The sequence below is a fragment of the Podarcis filfolensis genome (genome assembly GCF_964270895.1).
Source record: "Podarcis filfolensis genome assembly, chromosome: 8".
NCBI lineage: Eukaryota > Metazoa > Chordata > Lepidosauria > Squamata > Lacertidae > Podarcis > Podarcis filfolensis.
In genome coordinates this window covers 9,190,626-9,210,680 of record NC_139611.1, presented here as the reverse complement: position 1 = coordinate 9,210,680, position 20,055 = coordinate 9,190,626, and the positions used below count along the sequence as shown (strand labels likewise).

At 48.2% G+C, this 20,055-nt stretch overlaps 2 protein-coding genes across 51 annotated transcripts in view; one reads left to right on the top strand and one right to left on the bottom strand.

Annotated features, from left to right (window-relative positions):
* Nucleotides 1-20,055, top strand: part of FAM131C (family with sequence similarity 131 member C) — a 569,848-nt gene that overhangs the window by 366,887 nt on the left and 182,906 nt on the right. The gene's annotated exons all lie outside the window — the stretch shown is intronic.
* EIF4G3 (eukaryotic translation initiation factor 4 gamma 3) overlaps nt 1-20,055 on the bottom strand; it is a 74,853-nt gene that overhangs the window by 27,881 nt on the left and 26,917 nt on the right. For 26 of the 50 annotated variants that reach the window (XM_083629175.1, XM_083629185.1, XM_083629176.1 and 23 more), the window contains 6 exons: nt 13,385-13,480; nt 9,231-9,266; nt 4,195-4,374; nt 2,689-2,803; nt 1,108-1,211; nt 455-577 (listed from right to left, as the gene is read on the bottom strand). In XM_083629175.1, the coding sequence (XP_083485301.1) occupies nt 455-577; nt 1,108-1,211; nt 2,689-2,803; nt 4,195-4,374; nt 9,231-9,266; nt 13,385-13,480 (654 nt within the window). Of the gene's footprint in view, nt 1-454; nt 578-1,107; nt 1,212-2,688; nt 2,804-4,194; nt 4,375-5,005; nt 5,027-9,230; nt 9,267-12,437; nt 12,552-13,384; nt 13,481-20,055 lie in introns of all 50 variants that reach the window. The other 24 variants (XM_083629179.1, XM_083629180.1, XM_083629181.1 and 21 more) reach the window with 4 other exon arrangements.

Genomic DNA, 20,055 nt, shown 5'->3' with positions numbered 1-20,055 from the left:
TTCACAGCAGCGAGAAGGGAGAAGGCACAACCAGTTATCTGGACACCCCCCATGCCATGGAATTTTGGGGGAAAGCATGCCTCTCCCCTACCCAACTATTTAAAGGTTGCCACAATTCAACTGAAAGCCTTTCAAAGCACTTTGTTAAAGAAAACGAAGTGTTGAATCACAATAAACCGAGAGGAGCTACAATTGGGGCATGTTCCACAACCCAAGTCCTGGAGACCCTCCCGCCTGAAGCAGCCAAGGTCCTTCTCCAACTTTCCTTGCCCTCAGAAGCTGGCTCATCTCTGGCAAGAAGTTTTCCAAGGACGACTGGCTTTGCCTTGCAGCTGATGAGCAGGAGAGGGTGAGGGCAAGAAGCGCCACCGGGATACAGACGCTGCGCAAGGAGGCTACAGCAGAGAATGAGTGCCAGCCTCCTACCACCATGTGTCCGTCCCCACGCAGTTACCTGGGGTGGGGTGGGCGTGGATGAGGGCCTGACCGTGGGAGGTGTGGGGTTGCGGCTTCCTCCACCAGACATGATCTCTTCCGTTATGTCTTTGCCCCCTTGGTTGGGATCTCGGATGCGGATCTGGAAAGGATGGAACGAAGCACCCACTCAAATCACCTCCCCCAAAAAGTGGCTTGGCTGGGGGTCCAGCCTCATGCTGTGAGGGGAGCATGACACTCGCAACTCACGGTTCAGAGGGCCGCACCAAGGGCCACAGCAGCACATGGTGGAAGGAAACCCCACCCCAAGAGGTGCCCCTTTTATAATGTTACACCCCCACCCCCAAAGGTACCCCCGTTATAACGCCCACTAAGGTGTTGCCAAGAGGTATTTTTGTTCCGAAAAGCTTTCTAAATGGCTGAGGTCTCCACAATGGGTGTTTCTTTTTAGGGTTTTCCCATTTGTTTGCTGCTATTTTAAACTGTTTTGATTATATTGCATATATCACCTTAAAACACATAGGAGGAAGGTGAATAAATAACAACAAAGGCTTTAAACAGAACACCTGTGAGAGAGACTCCTCCCATGGTGAGGGGAGTGTCAACCTCCCCAGTTTCCAGCTTCTCCCTTCAACCCACAGGGCTCAGCATTCAGCTGCAGAGCTCTCTTACCGTTTTCTTCTCCCGCTTGGCTGGTGGGATTGGCTGCTGCTGCTGCGTAGGCACTATGATGGGTGTGGACTGATACACCGGGGGAGTTGGGTAGAAAGGTGCCCCTGCGGTGGGTAAAGGGGGACAAGGAGAATCTTAGGCTCACTCCTTTGGCTGCCTGCCTGTGGCAAAGCGCTCAAAGCCACGTCCCTTCACCCAGGACGAGCTACCTCAAAGTGTGACTCCTAGTTTTCCTCTTTCAAGGTCAGGGAAATGAGGGGCCACTTGCTCCCTCTGCTTGGGAGTGCCCCCCCCCCAGGCTTGCATATGTGTGTGTGTATATCACAGCAGCTTACTACAATGAAAAGCCATACAGTAAAACCATAAAAAAAAAATAAAAACAAGCATTATTAGACCACTGTGGAAGGATGTACTCTTAACTGCCTGCACAGGCCTAGTGAAACAGAAGAGTTTTCAGTAGGCATTTAAAAGTTGGCACAGAAGGCGCCCGCTGAATCTCCAGTGGCAAAGAGTTCCATAGGAATGGGCCAATGACATGACAGGCTCAGTTTCTTTCCTGGAGGAACAAAGCCACCTCCTCAACCTCTGCATGCATGCACACACACGCACGCGCGCCCACACACACATAAAATTGCTGCCAGAGCCAATAAAGCAAAGTGCACCCTCTACTCCTAAGAAAGTAAAGACCCCAGAGTCTCCTGTTTGCAAAAGGTTCTAAGCAAAGTGGTGAACATGCCCCAATTTCACAAGAAAGCTGGGCAGACTCCAGCTTCCAGAGATTTTCAGCCCCCAATCCACTCCCATACCTCTTTTTTTAAAACACCATTTTACGCCTTCTGATGGCAACGCTGGCTCTGACCTCAGGTGCCAAACGAAGATCTCCAAGCAAGCTCTCCAGCAGTTAAGTGCTTTGGTTGTCCTTGCCTAACTCTCTTCCTGCCCCCTCTGCCCCAGGATGACCAGAGCGCACCAATAAGGCAATGCAGCCAAAGTGGCAGAATTCATTCATCAAAATTAAAGAGGAAAATCTACTCAAGTCACAATTTAGACCTGCAACTTACATGTGATTTATTTGCACAACTGCAGCTTTGTGCAGATGGCAGGAAAATAAACAAACTGGAGGGGGCAGGCAGCCATAAGGGGTCATACAAGATCTCGTGCAACCTTCCCAGATCTTGATAAGCAAGGTGAAGGCTCTGGGAAGGCTACGCAACAGCTCTGGAAGACTGTGTGAGACTCCAGCAAGATCTCACAGAAGCTCCCCCGCCTCTTCCAGAGGCCTCGCATGACCTTCCCAGAGCCTAGTAAGACAGGGACAGTTAAACGGGGGTGATTCTGGGGTTTTTCCTGGCTTTGCATGATTTTGCATTTGCATGTGAACCCCTGGAATGTAACCTGCAGGCCTACTGTATATTCATTTTAACACAGAGAAGCCAAAATGGGAATGCTACAGTGCTGAAGGTGTGGAATACGAACACAGGAAGCCTGGTTTGCATAAAGGTCAGTCTACAGGGTGAAAGGACCATATCAAATGGCCCTTGCTCTGCTACCCATCTCCCTTCAAAGGAAACCTCTTCTTACCATAGGCGTTGGGGAATTCTCCGGGTCCCGGTCCTGGGTAAAATGGTCCAGGCCCTGGCGGCTGAACGGGATATTGTTGTGGGGGGCCCACATACGGAGGGCCGCTATGACGATACTGAAACAGAAATGGCACAAGAGGCTCAGAAAATGGCGCAAGGCGCTTTATGAGCAGGAAAAGCTATCCTGCTAACTTATTAATGATGCCATTAATGCAGTTCCCCACTCGGCCCTGCAAATGCCAACTCTTGGCCTCATGGCAAGTGCTGGGCAGTTTGTCGCCCACTTCCTGACCTGCTGGTCCCTTGGCAGCAGGGACTAAGTCCACAATCAATACAATTCCAGACTACTTACTGGCCTCTCTTCCCACACCAGGCACAGCAAAGAGGGAAAAGATGCAGCAGTGGAGGGCAATACAAAGGGTGCAGCCACCTACCTCACAGGGTTGTTGTGAAGACTTAAAAAGGGGGAGACTGAACATCATGGGTTGTATCAAACAGTAGGCCTGCTCAGAGGAGATCCATTGGAATCAACAGACTTGGTTAACCTAGGTGTGTTCATTTTGATGGGTCTACTCTGAGTAAAACTTAGCTGGATACAGTCCCATGCGATGCTGCTCTGAACACCTTTGAGGAATGCTGGGAGCTAAAAAAGCAATAAATAAATAAAACAAATATATTGAAGATTCCAAAATTCCAGGGGAAGGGTCTCAGCAACATGGCAGAGCCCCTGCTTGGCATGCAGAAGGCCCCCAGGTTTGATCCCTGGCAGCATCTTCACATAGGGCTGGGAAAAGACCCCTTCTCCTGAAACCTCAGGGGCCATTGCTGCCAGTCAGTGTAGACAATACTGAGCTAGGTGGGCCAATGGCCTGGGTAAGGCAGGTGCCTGCATACCAAGTGCCGGAGATTCCTCCCAGACCTGCCCCGATTCCCCTTTTCCACCCAAGGACTGAAAACTCAGGGGAAGGAGGGAAACGGAAGCACACCTGTGCTGTGGATTTAACTTGCACCCAGCTAAGTCACAGGAGGGCTGACATTGAACACAACCTGCAGGCAGCTGCAGATACATTGTCACCACCAGCCGAATTAAAGAACAGGAGCACTTACATGCCTCCCTCCCTGACTTGCCCTACCTGCCATTAATGGCAAAACTTTACAGTCAACTCGCAACTTGCGCCGCGGTTCCTTTCTGGGGATGTCACATAAAACCAAAATTGCTTATAGTCAAAACAACCCTGGAAACACCCTGGCATGAGCATCGCTACCTTGCTGAAATGCCAGTGCATTGTGTGGGTCTTGCCCTCCCCATGCAAGGCAGAGAGCTTTTAAGCTCTCTCACTTGCTTACCAGGGACTGGGAAGCTCTCACACAGACTTAATGAGTTCTTCACCTTGCGTAGGTTTAATTTGTGCCCTGTTAGCTGGCTGGGTGCCAAGCCTGTGAAGCTGCGATTGTGCAGGTTAAGATGCAAGTCAACTGTATCATTTTAAGGGTGCTGTGACCTTACCTGTGGTATACAGTACTGGGGGCCCTGAGGCATTGGATACGGCATGGGAAGGTGGTTCACCATCATGATGTGCTGATTGGTCTGATAGACAGCGGTTGGCGTCTGTGCACCAGGACGGATGGAAGGGCTGCTATTCTGGATCGTTGCTCTGGGAGGCTGGATTTGAGGCCTCTGGAAAAACTGGAGGAGGGAAGCAAGGAGCCCCATATTTTAGCCGGCCATCTCCTGGAAGAGCAGTGCGCCGCACTCATGGTGCTTTCGCCATGCACCTGATCAACAACTAGCTGGCCCTCTCTGGCCAAGGGTCTTCTGCCTCGGAAGCCCACTTGCCCCACGTGCAACGCAGGTGGGCGGGGAAAAGTGATGAGTCAGACCAGGATAGTCTTTGCATCTAACGAGTCCTGCCCTGGAAGTGAGGGGGCAGGGCAGGAATGGTGATGGGTGTCATTTGGAGATGGACTGTATAAGGCCACTTCTCTAAAGGGGTTGCCAAGAGGAACCTGACACCTGCACTGGCGTTCAGTCCTAGGCCAACCACACACTTACCTTCCCTGACCTGCCTGAAACTGGGGAAGCTTCTTCATCACTCCGGGCATGATCTAAGTAGACGGCAACCCCTTCCTGGATCTAAACTTAACTTCTCTGACCATACAAATGTCAACCAGAGGACTAGGGACGTGTGACGACGACATCTCCCAACGCTCAACATTCAATGTGCGAAATGATGCGTCAGGCACTAAGACACCTGGCCGCTAATGGCGCATGTGATCGAGAGGCAGTGAGGCCATGCAGAACCAGTAGTGAAAGTTACCTGGATGGGTCTGAATCCTCCCTTCAACAACGAAGCAAGAAAGCAGCAGGAAATAGAAAGAAAGCCAATGGAACAGCTGACAGGTCAACAACAGGAGGGGTGGGTGGGGTTCCAGCATGCAACCTAAGGCCCTCCTACTGCCTAGCCCCTCCAGTAGGCATCGAGGACTCCTCCATGGCCCGAGTTACCATCATGCAACAGTCTAGGGCTTTCTAAAATTAGTATTTGTTTCACTGACATTAGCTTTCCTCAAAACACAACAAGGGACTAAAGCTTCAGTGGAAAGAAAATGGCTAGGAAAAGTTGCCCTATCGACAACTACCCTTTCCTGGGGGTCCCTTCTCCTCTCCAACAGAAACAGCCCAATGATCATCAGAACCCTGCTAAAATCCTCTTGATGGTCTCAAAAAAAGATGAGAGAAACCAGCCCCAAGTTTAGTGGTCAAGCAGGAAGGGAAGGGAAGGGAAGGGAAGGCTCCCTGCCTCACAGCCACAGGTTGTCTGCAGAGGACAGAATGAGCCACCTGTCTGAAGAGAGCCACCTCCAGGGTGGATAGGGAGGAGGAGAGATGCAGAAGACAACCCCTGGGATGCGGGGGACGGACAGCTATGCTGGCTATCAAGAGCAGCCTTGCTGGCTGGCAACTCCAGGTTTAGATGGCCATGAGGCCTCCTCTTTCAATCTTCTGCACAGAAACCAGGACACACAGCAGGCCACTGACAAATTTTGTCCTGCTCTAAGCAGTGCAAGGGGGTTGAGCTCAGGGTCAAGTCAAACCACAGCCACCAGGGATGTACCGGCTGGCCTCGGACAAGCCTGCCTCAGTTCTCTCTCCTTGGAAAGCAGCCTTGCTTACAGAGAAATCTCAAGGCTGCACAATACATCAGCTGGAAAGCTCTCCAGGCATGTAAAACTGGCACAGATGGGATCGTAAGGAATTCGGAGATTGTCTGGGCCACCCCTCAAAAGAACCACTTTCGACCTGCTGAGACAGCCTGTGGGGCGGAGAGAAGGAAAAGTGATGCTTTGGAGCTTTGCATTTTGTTTCCTGTTTAGAGAGCAGACCAGGTCCAGCAGCCGCTCAGGGACTCAACTAGCCAAAGTCTCTTTAATGATCAAGCAAACACAGCGAAGTACCTGACCAGCTTCAAGAGCTGGAAAGAAATCCCAAAATGCTGCTCTGAAAACAGCACCAGAAAAGGGTCTGGAAGGGGAACATGCAAGACTCCTGCAGCTGCTACTCCCCTCCCAGATCCCAACTCCTGCAACTTGCAATACTAACAGACTAGTGAAGAAATTCAGGGTTCCAGAGAAGATGATGGAGGCCATGGCTGCAGCAGAGAGTCAGAGATGAATTGGTGTTCTTTTCTCTGTTTTATAATCGTTCTGTCAAACAGTTCAAAATACCAGCCCCTGTTCCAAATCCCACTGGAGGAGCACTTTGTGCTAAATCAGGAACACAAAGAGTCAAGGCCAACCCTATGCAGCAGGCCCACTGGCTTGTCCCTGGCCCTCATGGCTGGTGCTGTTAAGACGCAGGCTTTGTGATGGTGGTCATCAGTGGGATGCCCAGACACACCAAACTTCCCAAGCCCAACAGTTTCAGCTGCCTGACAGAGCAGCCTCCGAATGAGAGGATGAGCAAAACTGCTTCCATTAGGGAAGAGATAGGGGGCCTCAGACCCAGGGCCTGAACACAGCTCTCCAGGCTTCTCGATCTGGTGGGCCTCAGGACTCTAGGCAGCACCAATCACTAGCCCTTGCTTTGAACCCCAAATGTTTTAGCCTTTCTGGAATGTGCCCTTGACCACTAGTCACACTTCTTGTTGGCCTGAATGGAGTACAGAGTGAGTGTGTGAACAAATAGCTCATTTTCTTCCAGCATCAGAAGAGGGGTGGAACTGGATCAAGGCACCTAGCTGCAGTTTGAGGACAACATCTTGGCTGGGTGGTGGGAAGGTTACTCCCCTGCTACTGCTTTATTCTCTAACATGGTATCTTGGGACCCTCAGATACTATCTAAGGAAAGGGGGTGGGAGAGAGAAAGAGAGGAAAAAAGAAAGTAAGTGGAAATGGGAGCTTGAAGAGCTCAGAAGAAACCCTGCCCTTTGGAAGGTGACAGAGCCAATCGGGGAGGGCAGGGATTGTTCCACTTGTGTACCACACCAGAAGTGTGTAGAAGGGACCAAGCCTGGCACAAGAATCCTTGCTCAGCAGTCCCGAAACTAAGAGGCCTGACAGAATTCACAGCATCTGCCCAGCGGGAACTAAAATAGAAATTTTCTTAAATAGAAAATGTGATTCCCTAATGAGGCAGGAGTCAAAGGCTGCCAAGGAGAAACCCCTCCCACTCTAAGGCAAACCTCAGTTCCTGGTAAGCAGAGTGTTTTCACACCCTCCCTCCTTTCCTTGACAAGGTTTGCTGCTCCTCCCCACAGGGGAGTTCACAGTTGCTTCCAACAGCTTTGTGTTGCACATCTTTGTGCAAACACTTTGCGCTAATTGAATGAGCGCAGAAGCAAGAAGGGCCCCAGGAATAGCGCTCCTCCTGGAGGAAGACGTGCCCACAGCCCCCTCGGTCTTCAAATAGCAGTTGGCAAGTTCAATGAGCCTCATCAAGCGTCACAGCAGCTGGGCCGGAGGAGCTGCCAGTTAATGGCGCGAGCACATGAGTCACACTGACCTGAACATCTTATGACACAATAACTGCAGGAAATGATGCCTGTGAGAGTGCTCTGCATTAGACTATCAGAGTTCCTGTCATTTTCAATGGCAGCAGGAGGGAGGGAAGGAACCTCAAGTTGCACCTGACAACCAAGAAGCTCTCCACAACTCTCCATCAATCCAGTTGCCTCCTCATCACCCATTTGCTTTGAGCCATTTGGTAACATGTGAAGTTAAGCTGAACTCTGGTTCCAAGCTAACCCTTGATTATTTTGAGTTGGGTTTCTAATCAATGGGACACCATAAAGGGTTACGGCAAGTTACAACACTTTTCAAAGCCGTCTCTAAAGCTAAGCTAACCTAACTGTAACCGCGTCCAGCACTGAAGATGGTAAAAGGATATTTGAAAATCTACAGCACCAGCCAGGAAGCCCAGTACTCCCCTGCCCCCCACTGATATGGACCCTTTTAACAGCCACAGAAAATATGGGATCTGGCATCTCCAGCATGTAGAACTGAAGAAACCACAACATTTTAACCAGAAACAGTACCTCTAAAAGCCACACCCCTCCACACAGCAAGTAGCAGCCACAAGAGTAACTCAGGCTGTCTGTTTGGGGGGGGGGCGGGGAGAGAGAAGATGAGCACATCATAATTAACTTGTTCCCTGATGATTTAAGGTTACACGGGGAGGAACCCCCCTCCTATGATGTGACTTGTGTGATGGGCTACACAGACCTACACTTTCACCACTCCAGTATGCTTCGGCTCAGATGAAACAACAGTGCAACCCCCTTCTCATGAGTTGTTTCTGACCAAGGATGGATTGTAGAAATGTGGCGGACTCATAGGTCCATCCACAGCAGTCAACCTCAGATGCTGAACACCTCCCCTAGATGCTGCCTTGAAGGGGGCATGGAAGGTGGGCTGGGCCAGCCCCACAAGACCAGAGAAAAACCCCTGAACCCAGAATCCGATTTCACTATTCAAGATATTTCTCGTGTTTCCAACTTAGCATGGCTCTATTTGGTAAAGAAAATCAAGCAGTCTCCTGACTGCGGTAGACGTTCATAGTGTTTTTATTTCAGGTGGAATGTTGCCATCCTCAGAATGGAAAGTACTTGGGAGTATTGTAATGTGGCAATTGCTCCAGGCAAGTCTTTTGGATTCTGACCCCATTTCCCCTGGTGCCCAAGAGAACTAGATAACCAAACTAAGCACACACACACGCACGCACACCCCTGACCAAGCAAACATCAAAGATCCCAGACCAACAGCCATCAGAAAGCTTTGTGGCAGCAGCAAAAGCCAGGGAGCACAGTTAGTGGGGTTGTTAATTGATGCAACAGAATTAGTAACCGTTAGAAGCTGAAGCTTGACTGTGCCATGGGGTTAGGGGGCTCTTTAGAAAGGGGGGGGGTTCTAAGAAAGCAAGGTGCAGGACATGGCCTGCGGAATTAGTGGAGGGCCAGCCAAGTAACACCCCCCCGCACATTTTCCTCCCAACCAGTTGGCAGCAAAGGGGAGGCATAGTGAAGAGGGGCAAGGAGGGTACTGTACCTGATGATGATGGGCAGGTCGAGGCCCCGCTGCAAACTGAGGAGAAGCAGGAGAAACAAAAACACAAAAAGGAAAGGCACAGAGAGTCAGAAACACCACAACAAAAGGCAAAAACGGTCACACTGTATGCAAAAGAAACCCACAAGGGGAAATCAAACAAAAAACCCAACACAAATACACACACTCTCTCACGGTCAAAGCTGTGCTGCAGGACAGTGACAGACAGGTACCAAAAACCCAGAAGGTAAAACTCTGCTGCCAGGTGAATGCACTGCTCAAAATGTGGGTGGTGGAGGTGCCTGCCAAAGTTGTTAGATAGCCAAAAGACACCCTAACACTAACATAGTTGAAGGAGGGCAGGGGGAGAAGGGTTTGCTGAAAAACCAAACACTAAGTTATTTTTTTAAAAAAGCAAGGCAGGCCAGCCCTTGCTGATGCGCATCAAAGCTGAGTGCAGGATGGAGAGCCCTGTCTGTGGCACAGCCACAACTTGAAAGACAAGTCAGCCTCACCTAGGGATGCTGATATCTTGGCATATATGAAGCTTTCTAAGTGCAGCTGTAGAAACCTCTAAAAACTTCACTGGGCTCTCCTTCCTTTTTTAACGGAAAGCAAGCAAAATCCTGCGGCATATTCAGTGCAGCTGAGCATGTGGGGACGGATAGACCTGCAATGCTGTAGAATCAACTCAATATTTCTCCCCTATCCTCTCCCACAACACACATGAGAAAAGCCACACTCACTATTCCCCCCCCCCCCGAACATTAACAGAAAATCTGCTATGAACAATAAAGCAAAAGAGGAGACTGCAAATGAGTTCACAACAACAACCAACAAGCAGAGAGAGTGTCATCAGAAATCAAGGAAACTACCAGAGCCTTCAGATCAACTGCCACTACCTTGCGGAAACATCTGGAGAGTTCAAGCTCTTTCTCAGCAGAAACCAGCTTTCCTAAGTGCCAAAGTTTACTGTGATAAACTTAAATAACCTACTTTCCACACCAAATATAATATTCAGAAACAGAAACGGCAGACAGTCTCTCACTAGCATACAAACCTACAGAACAGGCTGCAGCGTCTATTTCAGGCAGAAAGAGATCACTTGTTTTCCATCAAAACGCCTAACAGATAAATGTCATTTTTTTCTCAAAACCTCAATGTGCTTCTTGAAACTTCCCAAACACTTTAACACAGCTGAACGGACAGTTTCTGGCCCGTTTGCTCAACTCTGCCATTCTTACTGATCCTCTAGCTGTTGAGAAACACACAAATTGAGAGCAAGAATTGGCTGCTAGTTCTTATATTAAATTTGGCACAGAAATATGGTTCAAAATTTGCTCTGCCTCTAGTGTGAAAAGTGGGGGCACAAGCAAAGTAGGATGGTAAATATCTGACTAGAGAAGCATAAAGCATTAAGCATGTCTACTTCTGGTTAAATAGGTTGAGGGATAGAAAGTCTATATTCCCAGAAAATCAGCAAATGCACACCAGTAACAGACCAAAAAAACTGGTGTTCATCTGTCCAAAAGCAAAAGTACCTGTCTTATCACTGTTCCACAGGAAGTATCACTTCTAAACAGCTCAGAAATCAGAGCCAGATAGTTGCAACTTAATAAAATTATGTGAAAACCAACGGCCCAGTAAACATGTTATATGAAAAATAAATAAAACTTCAACGTTAGTGGGAGGAAAAAAGAAAGACCCTAGTCTATTTTGCACTTGTCACCATTGGCTATTGGCTGCATAATTCCTGCGGACAGAATTCTTTCTCTCTGCCTCTCTCTCTCTGCCCCTCTCTCTATTAAGTAACTGTAAGCAACAGAACAAACTGTAGTCACTGCTGGCTCAGATTAAAAATAGGTTTCCTTTTTCCCTTTGCCTGGAGTTACAATTTTTGCCTGCCAGATGCTGGTCTTGCTTCCAATTCCTTCTGTGCATATTTGGCAGGGGGCCCCCTCTCCCGCCATGGGTTAAAGCTGTGTTGTGGGCACACTGGCTGTGGCCATTTGAAAACAAAACCTCCCACTATAGCTCTTCTCTTCCCCACTTCAGCATTTTCGCTACGATGGCCAAATTGCTTTAAAAAGAAACAAAAACCTGTTGCAATTTAGAAATTCACTGAAAAGTTTTTAAAGTCTTCCCAACTGGAATTAGCATGCAGAGTGTGAGGCACTGGCCCTGCTGTAACAGAAAACTTGCCTGGGAATGACACCAAGCTACCTGAATGGCAAAGGTAGCCGTTTCCAGGCAGAGGCTGTGCAATTGCCAATGGCCCTTGAATGCAGAAATAGATTGGAGTAAGCTGAAGGGCAGCTATGGGAAGAAGAACTAGGGTCCCTTCATTTGCCAGCACAAAAACAACTCCAGGGCCCACCAGCTCCCTCAGCTGGGGCTCTGGTGCCATAGTGGGTGGGGGGCTGTCTCTCTTTCTCTCTCTCTCGCTCTCCCTCGTTCACCCTCCCCCAAGCCTCCCTTCAGGGCCACAAAGGGGGGACGGGGAGAATAAACCAATGGAAACCAAGCCCAGAACAAAATGCAAGAGCTGCTCAGCCTAGCCCATTTTGCATTTGTTTTGGACTTGCGAGGGGAGGAGGAGAGGTGAGTGAGGGAAATGAAATGTTATGTGAGCAATTTTTAGTCATGGGGTGGTAATGATCACAAAACGTGACGATGGCAGAAGACTGCACGCAGGGTAATATTTTAGAGGGGGGATTGTTCATGACCACAGAAAAATGGCTGACGTTATAGGTAGCTTCTTCTGTCTTAAGGTTTCTGCCAAAATTGGGGAAAGTTCCTGTTTTGAGGAGTTCTTGCCAATTTCCCTCGAGTGACTAATCCAATCAAATGCAAATCCCCCACAAGGGCTAGAAAAGTAAATCTCAGGTACCTGATCACTCAGACCACCTGAAAAATTTGTAACAGGGTTATTGGGTTGTGGCTGTTGTGGGGTTTTTTTAAGGAGGGGGCACCCTGCCTCAATTTCTTCCTGCCACCACCGTCGACAGCCTTGGCCCCTTCCAAACTGTCGCTGAATGCGGCAGCCCGCAAGACACAGCGGCTTAAAGCAGAGATCGGATCAGTGCTTTTCTGTAGATCAGTCAACAATGTGGTCAAAAAATGAAACCAAAAAAAGCAACAGAACTGAAAGGGGTGCCGCGGGGGCACGACTGCCTGCAAGAAGGGAGTACAGTTTGTTATATTGCTTACAATGCAGTATTTTATCCAGCCTCTTCCCGCCAAGGACCTGTAAACCGGACTCTGTTCCAAAACCTTCCTCCGCTTCCAGTTGTCTGGGCAATGTACTGGCACTGCTCTGCTGGGCTGTCAAGAAAACTGGTTTAGAGACACGGCTCTCGAGTCAGACTCTCCCCTCTCGTTTCAGCCATGAATGTTTCAGCTCTTGCTTTTTGCGCATCGTAACAGGGAGGAACATGCCCTACTACAGTAAGGGTGGCTGGGGATGGAAGGGTGTCCCTTCTGCTGCTCAATACCAGTTTGTCATAGAGCAGGATTGTGGCCAACTACTGGGGCTGAGTGAGGAGGGAATGAGCTGGAGGGTCCTTTTCTAGACAAAAAACAAGAGTGTGCAGCTGGAACCAGCAGGGCTGTGAGCACAGGAGCCCAGAATTGCATTGGCCGCAGGAAACAAGTTTCTCCTTCCCCACTCGCTACAAGCCCTTTAAAGAAGGGGGCAGTAAAAGGTAAAGACACAAAGGGAGGGGGTGTCCATGCATCTACCACACAACAGTCACCACCAGAAGACACACCCTTGAAAGGCACAGGTTGTATCACTCAAACTTATGATGCAAGGTAGTATGGATCAACACAAGAGATTGAAGCCGGGCTCAGGGCCCCCTCTGGCAGCAGGGCACCAGTACCGTAGGCAATGACAGAAGTGCCCAGGAGTAGGCATTTACAGGCTTCTGGAGAGCAGGCAGGCAACTCAAAAAAGGATCTGACTCCTCATCTCTGAGAGCCCCAGAGGGCTTCAACACTACGTCACTTGTGCCACCTGGAAGCAGAGGGGAAGTCCTTCGGGTGCCTTTTTCTCAGGGAAGCTACTCGCAAAAAGATTAGAAAGTGCAACGCAATGGCTTTGCTGGACAGCTGGACAGCTGCAGCACAACACGCAGGCAAAATAAGGGCTCCCTTACCGGCGAGCGCGTCTGAGGCTGGGTGCTCATCGTCTGAGGGGCCTGCGGGTACACCAGCGTAGTCGGTGCGGCGTTCTGTCCAGAGGGGTAAGGGGCCTGCCATGGGAGAGAGAAGAAAGATGGTTAAAGACATGACAAGCAACGGCAACCGGGATGGAAACTGCCTTCCCGCTGCTGCCTCAACTCTCAACTAGACTCACACTTTGTACCTTCAGACATACGCCATTGATGCAAAAGCCCGGATACAAGGAACTAATCTTAACTGCAGGTTTTCAACAGTTAGGGGGTGTCTACTATCTCACTTAAAAGCAATGGTTATCTTGAAGGCACTTAACTGCAACATTTGCCATGTTGGGTCAAGAGCAAGAATCTGTCCAGCCCAATGTTTCATCTCCTGAATGATGCTGGGGGGGGGGGATGAACCATGGCAGAGATAGCTGTCCTCTGTGCCAGCAGTGCCTGTAGGCCAAACCATTTGCTTCTGAGACTCTATACACCAGGTACTCCCACCCTGCCGGCTTGCTCACCTCACTGACACAGAAGCTCACACACCTCATCCTCCTCCCTGCTGGATGGCTCAGTGGCACACTTAGCACCAGAAATGTTTTGCTAATTCATGCCAAGAAGCAGCAGAATATTCAGCCCCTTACAATATTCATCAGGAGACTATTTGGCTCGAGAAAAACATTTCCGGATTTATGTCACAGTGATGCGACTGAGGCTTAGTGCCTCTTTATAAGACAGGACAATGGCAGCTTGCACATCTGACACCCACACAGTTTTAGAAGACTTTAAAAAAGAAGCTCTACTGTTGCCCTTTGACTCTATGTGGCCAGGAGTTAAATGCACCTTCCTTCTTGCTCCCATTAACAGTCCAAGCCTCCTTGTAAGACTACAGCAAACAGCCCTGTTCCCAGGCCCCTTGGTTGCTCCAGGGCCCTGCAGAGGAGGAGATAAGGCCCTTTGCAAAAGGCAGCAACACAGATAAAGCAGGTAAACCTCTTGCAGCCAGTTAAGTCTAAGCAATGACACCTCAACTGTCATTTCACAAGAAAAGCAGTGCCTTCTCCTAACAGGCCCCTGCGTTAAGGCCAGCTTGTTGGTAGAAGGGGAAGCCTGCCCAGCAACAGAGCTCATAACACAGGCTGGAGGACCCATTCACATAAGCAAGCAAACTCCCCATCACCCCATTTCAACAGAGGCAGCCCACTCAACAGAACACCACACCCTGAGCCCCGGAGCAGTCCTACAGCTTAAAGCAAACTGCAGTGCCAGAGCAGCATACCCTTCCTCCATAGCTAGTTTTGACACACAGGCTATGAAAGGAAAAGTTCTTCCACCAAGCTGACTGGCAGAGGAGGCTCAGTTATCTATCCTAGTTGTGGAGGATGAAACCTTCCTTCCACTGCAGCTAACACAGGACTCAAACAGACTGATGGTGGTAGAGAAATGGAGTGATCTATCCCTCCTCCGTTAGTCCATTCACATGCCTGAACAGAATTCCCAGTCACTTATGGCTACCAGGCTAGTGCTTAACTGCAAGGCTGGTACAAAGGGTAAGCCAAGTGACAACTGTATACAGGTTGCCTGTGCGCGCCAGGCTCAATCCATAATTGGTCTCTGGGTGTTCAAACAACTGCCAGGTTTAGAGCAATTCCTGTTGCCCTTCCATCAGGGCTCACCAACCCATATGCCCCCTAAAAGATGCTATGGACACCTCCATAAGCCATTGCTCAATTCTGCCCATCCTTCAAGGCTCTCACTGAAACATGTGACACTTGCCTTTCTTCCATCCCAGCTGAATGGGATAATTATCTTGCCTACTGATCTCTGCTTGGCACAGAAAGATGAATGCACATGAGAATTTTAATCGGCTTATTTGTCTGAAAAGTGGTGGATCATTAAAGTTTATTCTGTTCAGCATTTTATGATTTGCCTGCCAGATGCAATGAGAGAACCAGGGAGTGGATCATTCTAAAATTCAGGGAGATAAAATACTGCTGTGCATATGTGTGTGTATGCGAGGTGTGTGTTTTTTGTGCACAGAGGTGCTTTTTTTTTAAAAAAAAGAGTCTCTTATCATCAGGTACATGTGACTACAAACACTCAAAGCAGGGCATAAGGCAGTCATTTGGCTCATATTGAATGCAGAATTCCAAGATGGACCAGGCTAGGTTTCAAAGTCAGCAGCTCAAAACTGTGAGATCTTGGACCTCAAGAGTACACAGCTGAACAAAGGGATCAGTGGCAGAAGTGTGGTAAAACACAATTAGTAACACCCTCTTAGGTCCCTAGTCGGAACCCATTGCAATGTTGCAACCTAGCCTAAAACAAGTTGCAACAGCAACAGTACTACCACCATACAAATAAATGGCAAAAAAAGAAGTGGGTATCCTAATGCCATTCTGGGCTAAGGACAGGTGCTGAATCTGAAAAGGTTGAATGAAAACTCCTCCTAAAAGGGGGGTGTGACAATAAATCATACTGTCCTTCCCTTATTACAGTCAATAGATTAAAGTCAAGTGCAGCTTTCTGAGACCGGGTGGATTTTGGTTCCACCTTAGCACTGGACAAGCCCAATACTCTGGAAGGGACTATGGAAGTCATCTAGTTTAAGCTGCTGCTCAAACAGCACCCTATTTAAGAAAAGTTACTACAGGGTATGCACAGATACTCAGAAGCAGTTTGCTAATTAAAACATGCCAGAAAAACAATCACTACTGTAGTGATTTGCCTTTGACAGAGGCAAAATCCAAAGCAGGCACCTAACCACCTTCCAGGCTGGTGGAAGGGAGGGGCAACTGAGGGCAGCCAGGGCAGCCTGAAGCAGCAAAATAGCATTTTTCAGGAGCTGTTCAGTTGCATGGCTCTGGGGATGACCAGATGTTTGAAGCCTGCAACTGTCTTGTTAGGTGGAGTGAAATGGCAAATCAGACAAAGATGCAGCAAGGTCACTTAGGAAGCAAATTTTGGCTCCAGTCAGGAAACATTCTGCCCATGAAGCACCCCTAACTTTTGCCAGCCTCGCTGCATCAAGCCCACTGCAATGACTCAACAACCCAATCTCTTCTCCAATTCACTGTCTTTGTCTTGGAGTACATCAGCAAGCGGCAATTAGCAGCCACATTTCTGAGTCCAATTTCAGAGCCCAATTAGCTGGCCCAGAAGGGCGAGATGAAAGTTCCAATGTAATCCTGGGGAGCCAATCAGGGTCTGGCCTGGGGTGGGAAGTGCTTCCTGCCATGCACCAAGAGCTTTCCCTGCCACAACAATCTGTATCCAGGTTAACTCCAATTCTAGCCTGTCCAACCTCAACATCTGAGGATTGGGACATGTATTTTTTTTTAAAAAAAGCAGTGATTATTTCTAAACTTTACAAATGCTGTAGCACCGTGAGACACAGCAATGAGTGATGACTACAATTTGCAGAGCACCTCCCACATTCACACCATACATTCAAAGCAGGATTCTTTGGCGGAGGCCATATGCTTCAAATGCATGGTGCAGATAAGCCCATGAACATGTGGACTTAAGGAGGAGGAAGTTATTTGTGCAAATAAAAGCAATTACTAGACAAAGTGTCTAGCGCTCCTCAACCTTTTCACGGGAGGCAATATTAACTTAACAGCTTAAACCTTTAAGAAGTTCTCTTCTCCTAGCAGCCAGGCTCATTAGCAGCACCATACTGGAACAACTTAGAGGGGGATTTTCTGACAAACTGGAACAACAAAGTGTGGCAAACTGTATTTGTGGAAAAATTAAATAAAACTGACACAACGCCTGAAGCACAAAGACTCATTTGGAATCAAATGGTTTTGTTTATGTATATGGCTAAAAATGAAGACAGAGGACTTTCCTCACGTTACAAAACTTTGGTTAACTTAAACGGTTTATCACCTTCTATACAAACAGTAGTCTGGGATAAGAAGCTTACATTATTTGGTAGTTATTTTGTAAGTACTGCTTAAACACCAGCATTCAGATATATGTATGTAGATGTTATATGTTTGAATGAATTTAATGAAGAAAGAAAAGAAGCAGCAGCTGCCTCTTCCCGAGTCAGCCAGCTGGTTCATTTAACCCAGGGCTGTCTCCTCTTACTGGTGAGGACTCTGCAGGGTCTCAGGCAGAGAAGGGTGACCCCCAGCCCTGCAAAGAGACTGGTGAATATGGGGCTTGATGCAGGCAATGGGTGTTCTTTGCCACCAAGCAATGGCACTTCCTCCTTCCTACCTTATCTCGGAGTAAGAGGTATGATAAAGGAATTCTTATGTGTTTCAAGTTGTCAAAGAATCCTCTCACCATGGACCTTCCCCCTCATTCAACCCCCACCCTCTGTTCCTGCCAGCTGAAATAAGCAAACAACAACAAGGGGAGGATTATTTTTATCTGCATTTCGAAAGGAGTTAGACCTGCTGTGCAACAAGATTCCCCCCCCCCGCCCTTGCACTAAATGTGCCAGGAATAAACAGGCGAAAGCCAGGCTCACGTCAGGGGGAGGCTGAGAAAATGCTGAGTCACGCACAGCTCTTGCGCTTCCTGCTCTGAGCAGCGGAGTGGAAATTTCTGCCTCAGCGCTGTGAATTCTTTCAGCACCCTGAGAACTTTCCGTGCCCACAGGAAGTCACTTGCCAGGTTAAATGCTGGGTGCATCTGAGGGACCACCAAGGAAAGACATGACAAAACCAGCGACACCTCACACCCTTACACAATCCCAGCTCTGAAATGTCCCATGGATGAGGACAGGCTTGCAGTCCCTGGGAAGGGTTAGGCCAGGGATCACTCTCACAGCATCTCATGAGCAGGCCGGACTCGGAAAAGGTATGGTTCCACTCTCACCACCTTAATGCGTTTGGCAATTTAATCCTACTTCTAGCTACAAGCAACAAGGCCCCTGGGTGTTTCATGCTTTCCTTCGAAAGCCAGCCGTGACCTAATGACACTTAAAATAGCTGCCTTAGATTTCAGAAGGTCTTTATGAAATTGTTGCCAAAACAGCTCACTGGAAAAGCATCCATAGCCCCTAAGATGGCTCAGTGGCTTCAAAGCTCCTTAAAGCCACACCTTCTCCGTCTACACAAAGTTCCACGGAGAGCTATTTATATAAAATATAGATATTCTCTGCCTATCAATTCTGCATGCAGAATGTCAGCCAGCACTAGCAAATGCTTCATTTAAGGTTCTCAAAAGAGGGATTCTTTTTTCTTTTCTTTTTTAGGGAATGGAGTGGACCACATATCAAAATATCAGTCCAGCTGCAAGAGTTTTGCTTTTTAAAAGAAGCAAAAAGAGGAAGGCTGCATCCTGTGACTGCAGAGCTAAACTTCTCTGAGATTATTCCTCAGCCTAGCAAAGGACACTGCTGGTGATCCAGGGCAAAAAGGAAGAAGACTAGCATGTCCTTACATGAAATGGCCCAAGAGACCTTGGCTGGCACTGCTGCACGTTCCCATCTGTAGAGCTTCCTTCTAAACACAACATGCTTTTGAGTCACATTATGAATTAAAGCAAACCCCCATCTCCTCCCACTCCATTGATGAATTGCCGCAGCAGGCACAAAACAAAATGCTTTTGGGCACTGGGGACAAAAGGACAACAGTCAACATGACTTTTCCTTAAAAGCCCACACTGAAAATGACATCCCACATGCTGTTTTCTATGGCAGCACACCGATGACAGCGTATTACATCATGCCATATTTACATGTGATATGGGATCCAAGACACGCTGCTTTATTAAAGCAGAGTCTACTATCAGGAAGTGCTGTGGAAGGCTGAGCAAAGAGTTGGAAGAGACCCTGAGGATCATCTAGTTCAACATCCTGCAACGCAAGAATATGCAGCTGTACCTTACAGGGATTGCCCCTGCAATCTTGACGTTATCAGCACCATGCTCTAACCACACTGTTACAGCCAAGAGGGAACCAAGCTGTAGAGAACTCTGGAAATGCCTTGCAGGAAAACATGACTCACTTAAGGCACCACATAGGAGAACGCTACTCACCAAAGCCTATGGCACAATTCCTAATGCCGTTTCCACTACTACTATACTTTACCCAGCCAAATGGGACAGGAAGGGGACAATCCTAGAGTAAGCCACATAGGAAAAGGCAGCCAAGGTCACAAAACTCCAGAGTCGTGAGTGGGTGTGGAATTTCTGAAATTCAGAATCTCTTCATTTCGGAAGGCAAATCGCTGGTTCTGGGCTACCTGAATATTAAACAAAGTCTAACTACATTCTTGGGAGTTAAATAATACATCTCCTATTCATGAAAGCTTAGAAAACTGCAAAAACCCTTTCAAGTAGGACAAAAAAAAAATATTTTTCCAGAAAAGCATCATGTAGATAGGGGACGTTTTATTCTCTACCACTCAGAGCATCATCAGTTGGGCCAAGAAAACTCTAAATCAAGGGGTAAAACACTCAGATACTCAAGTGGGACACCTTTGCAAGAACTCAACAGGGCTGCACGACTATGTTAACCACAGAACAGCTTTGTTACAAAAGTTAAATGTCTTCTATGACCCATTCTCTGTTAACCCACTTCCCTCCCTGTCCATGCCTTACAGCACCACTTCTCTATTCTCCCTTTGTGAGCCTCTCTTTTCCCCTTTATGTGCCACACCATGTGCTTCTGGATCCAGGAAGACAAAAGGAGCAACACAGAAGTC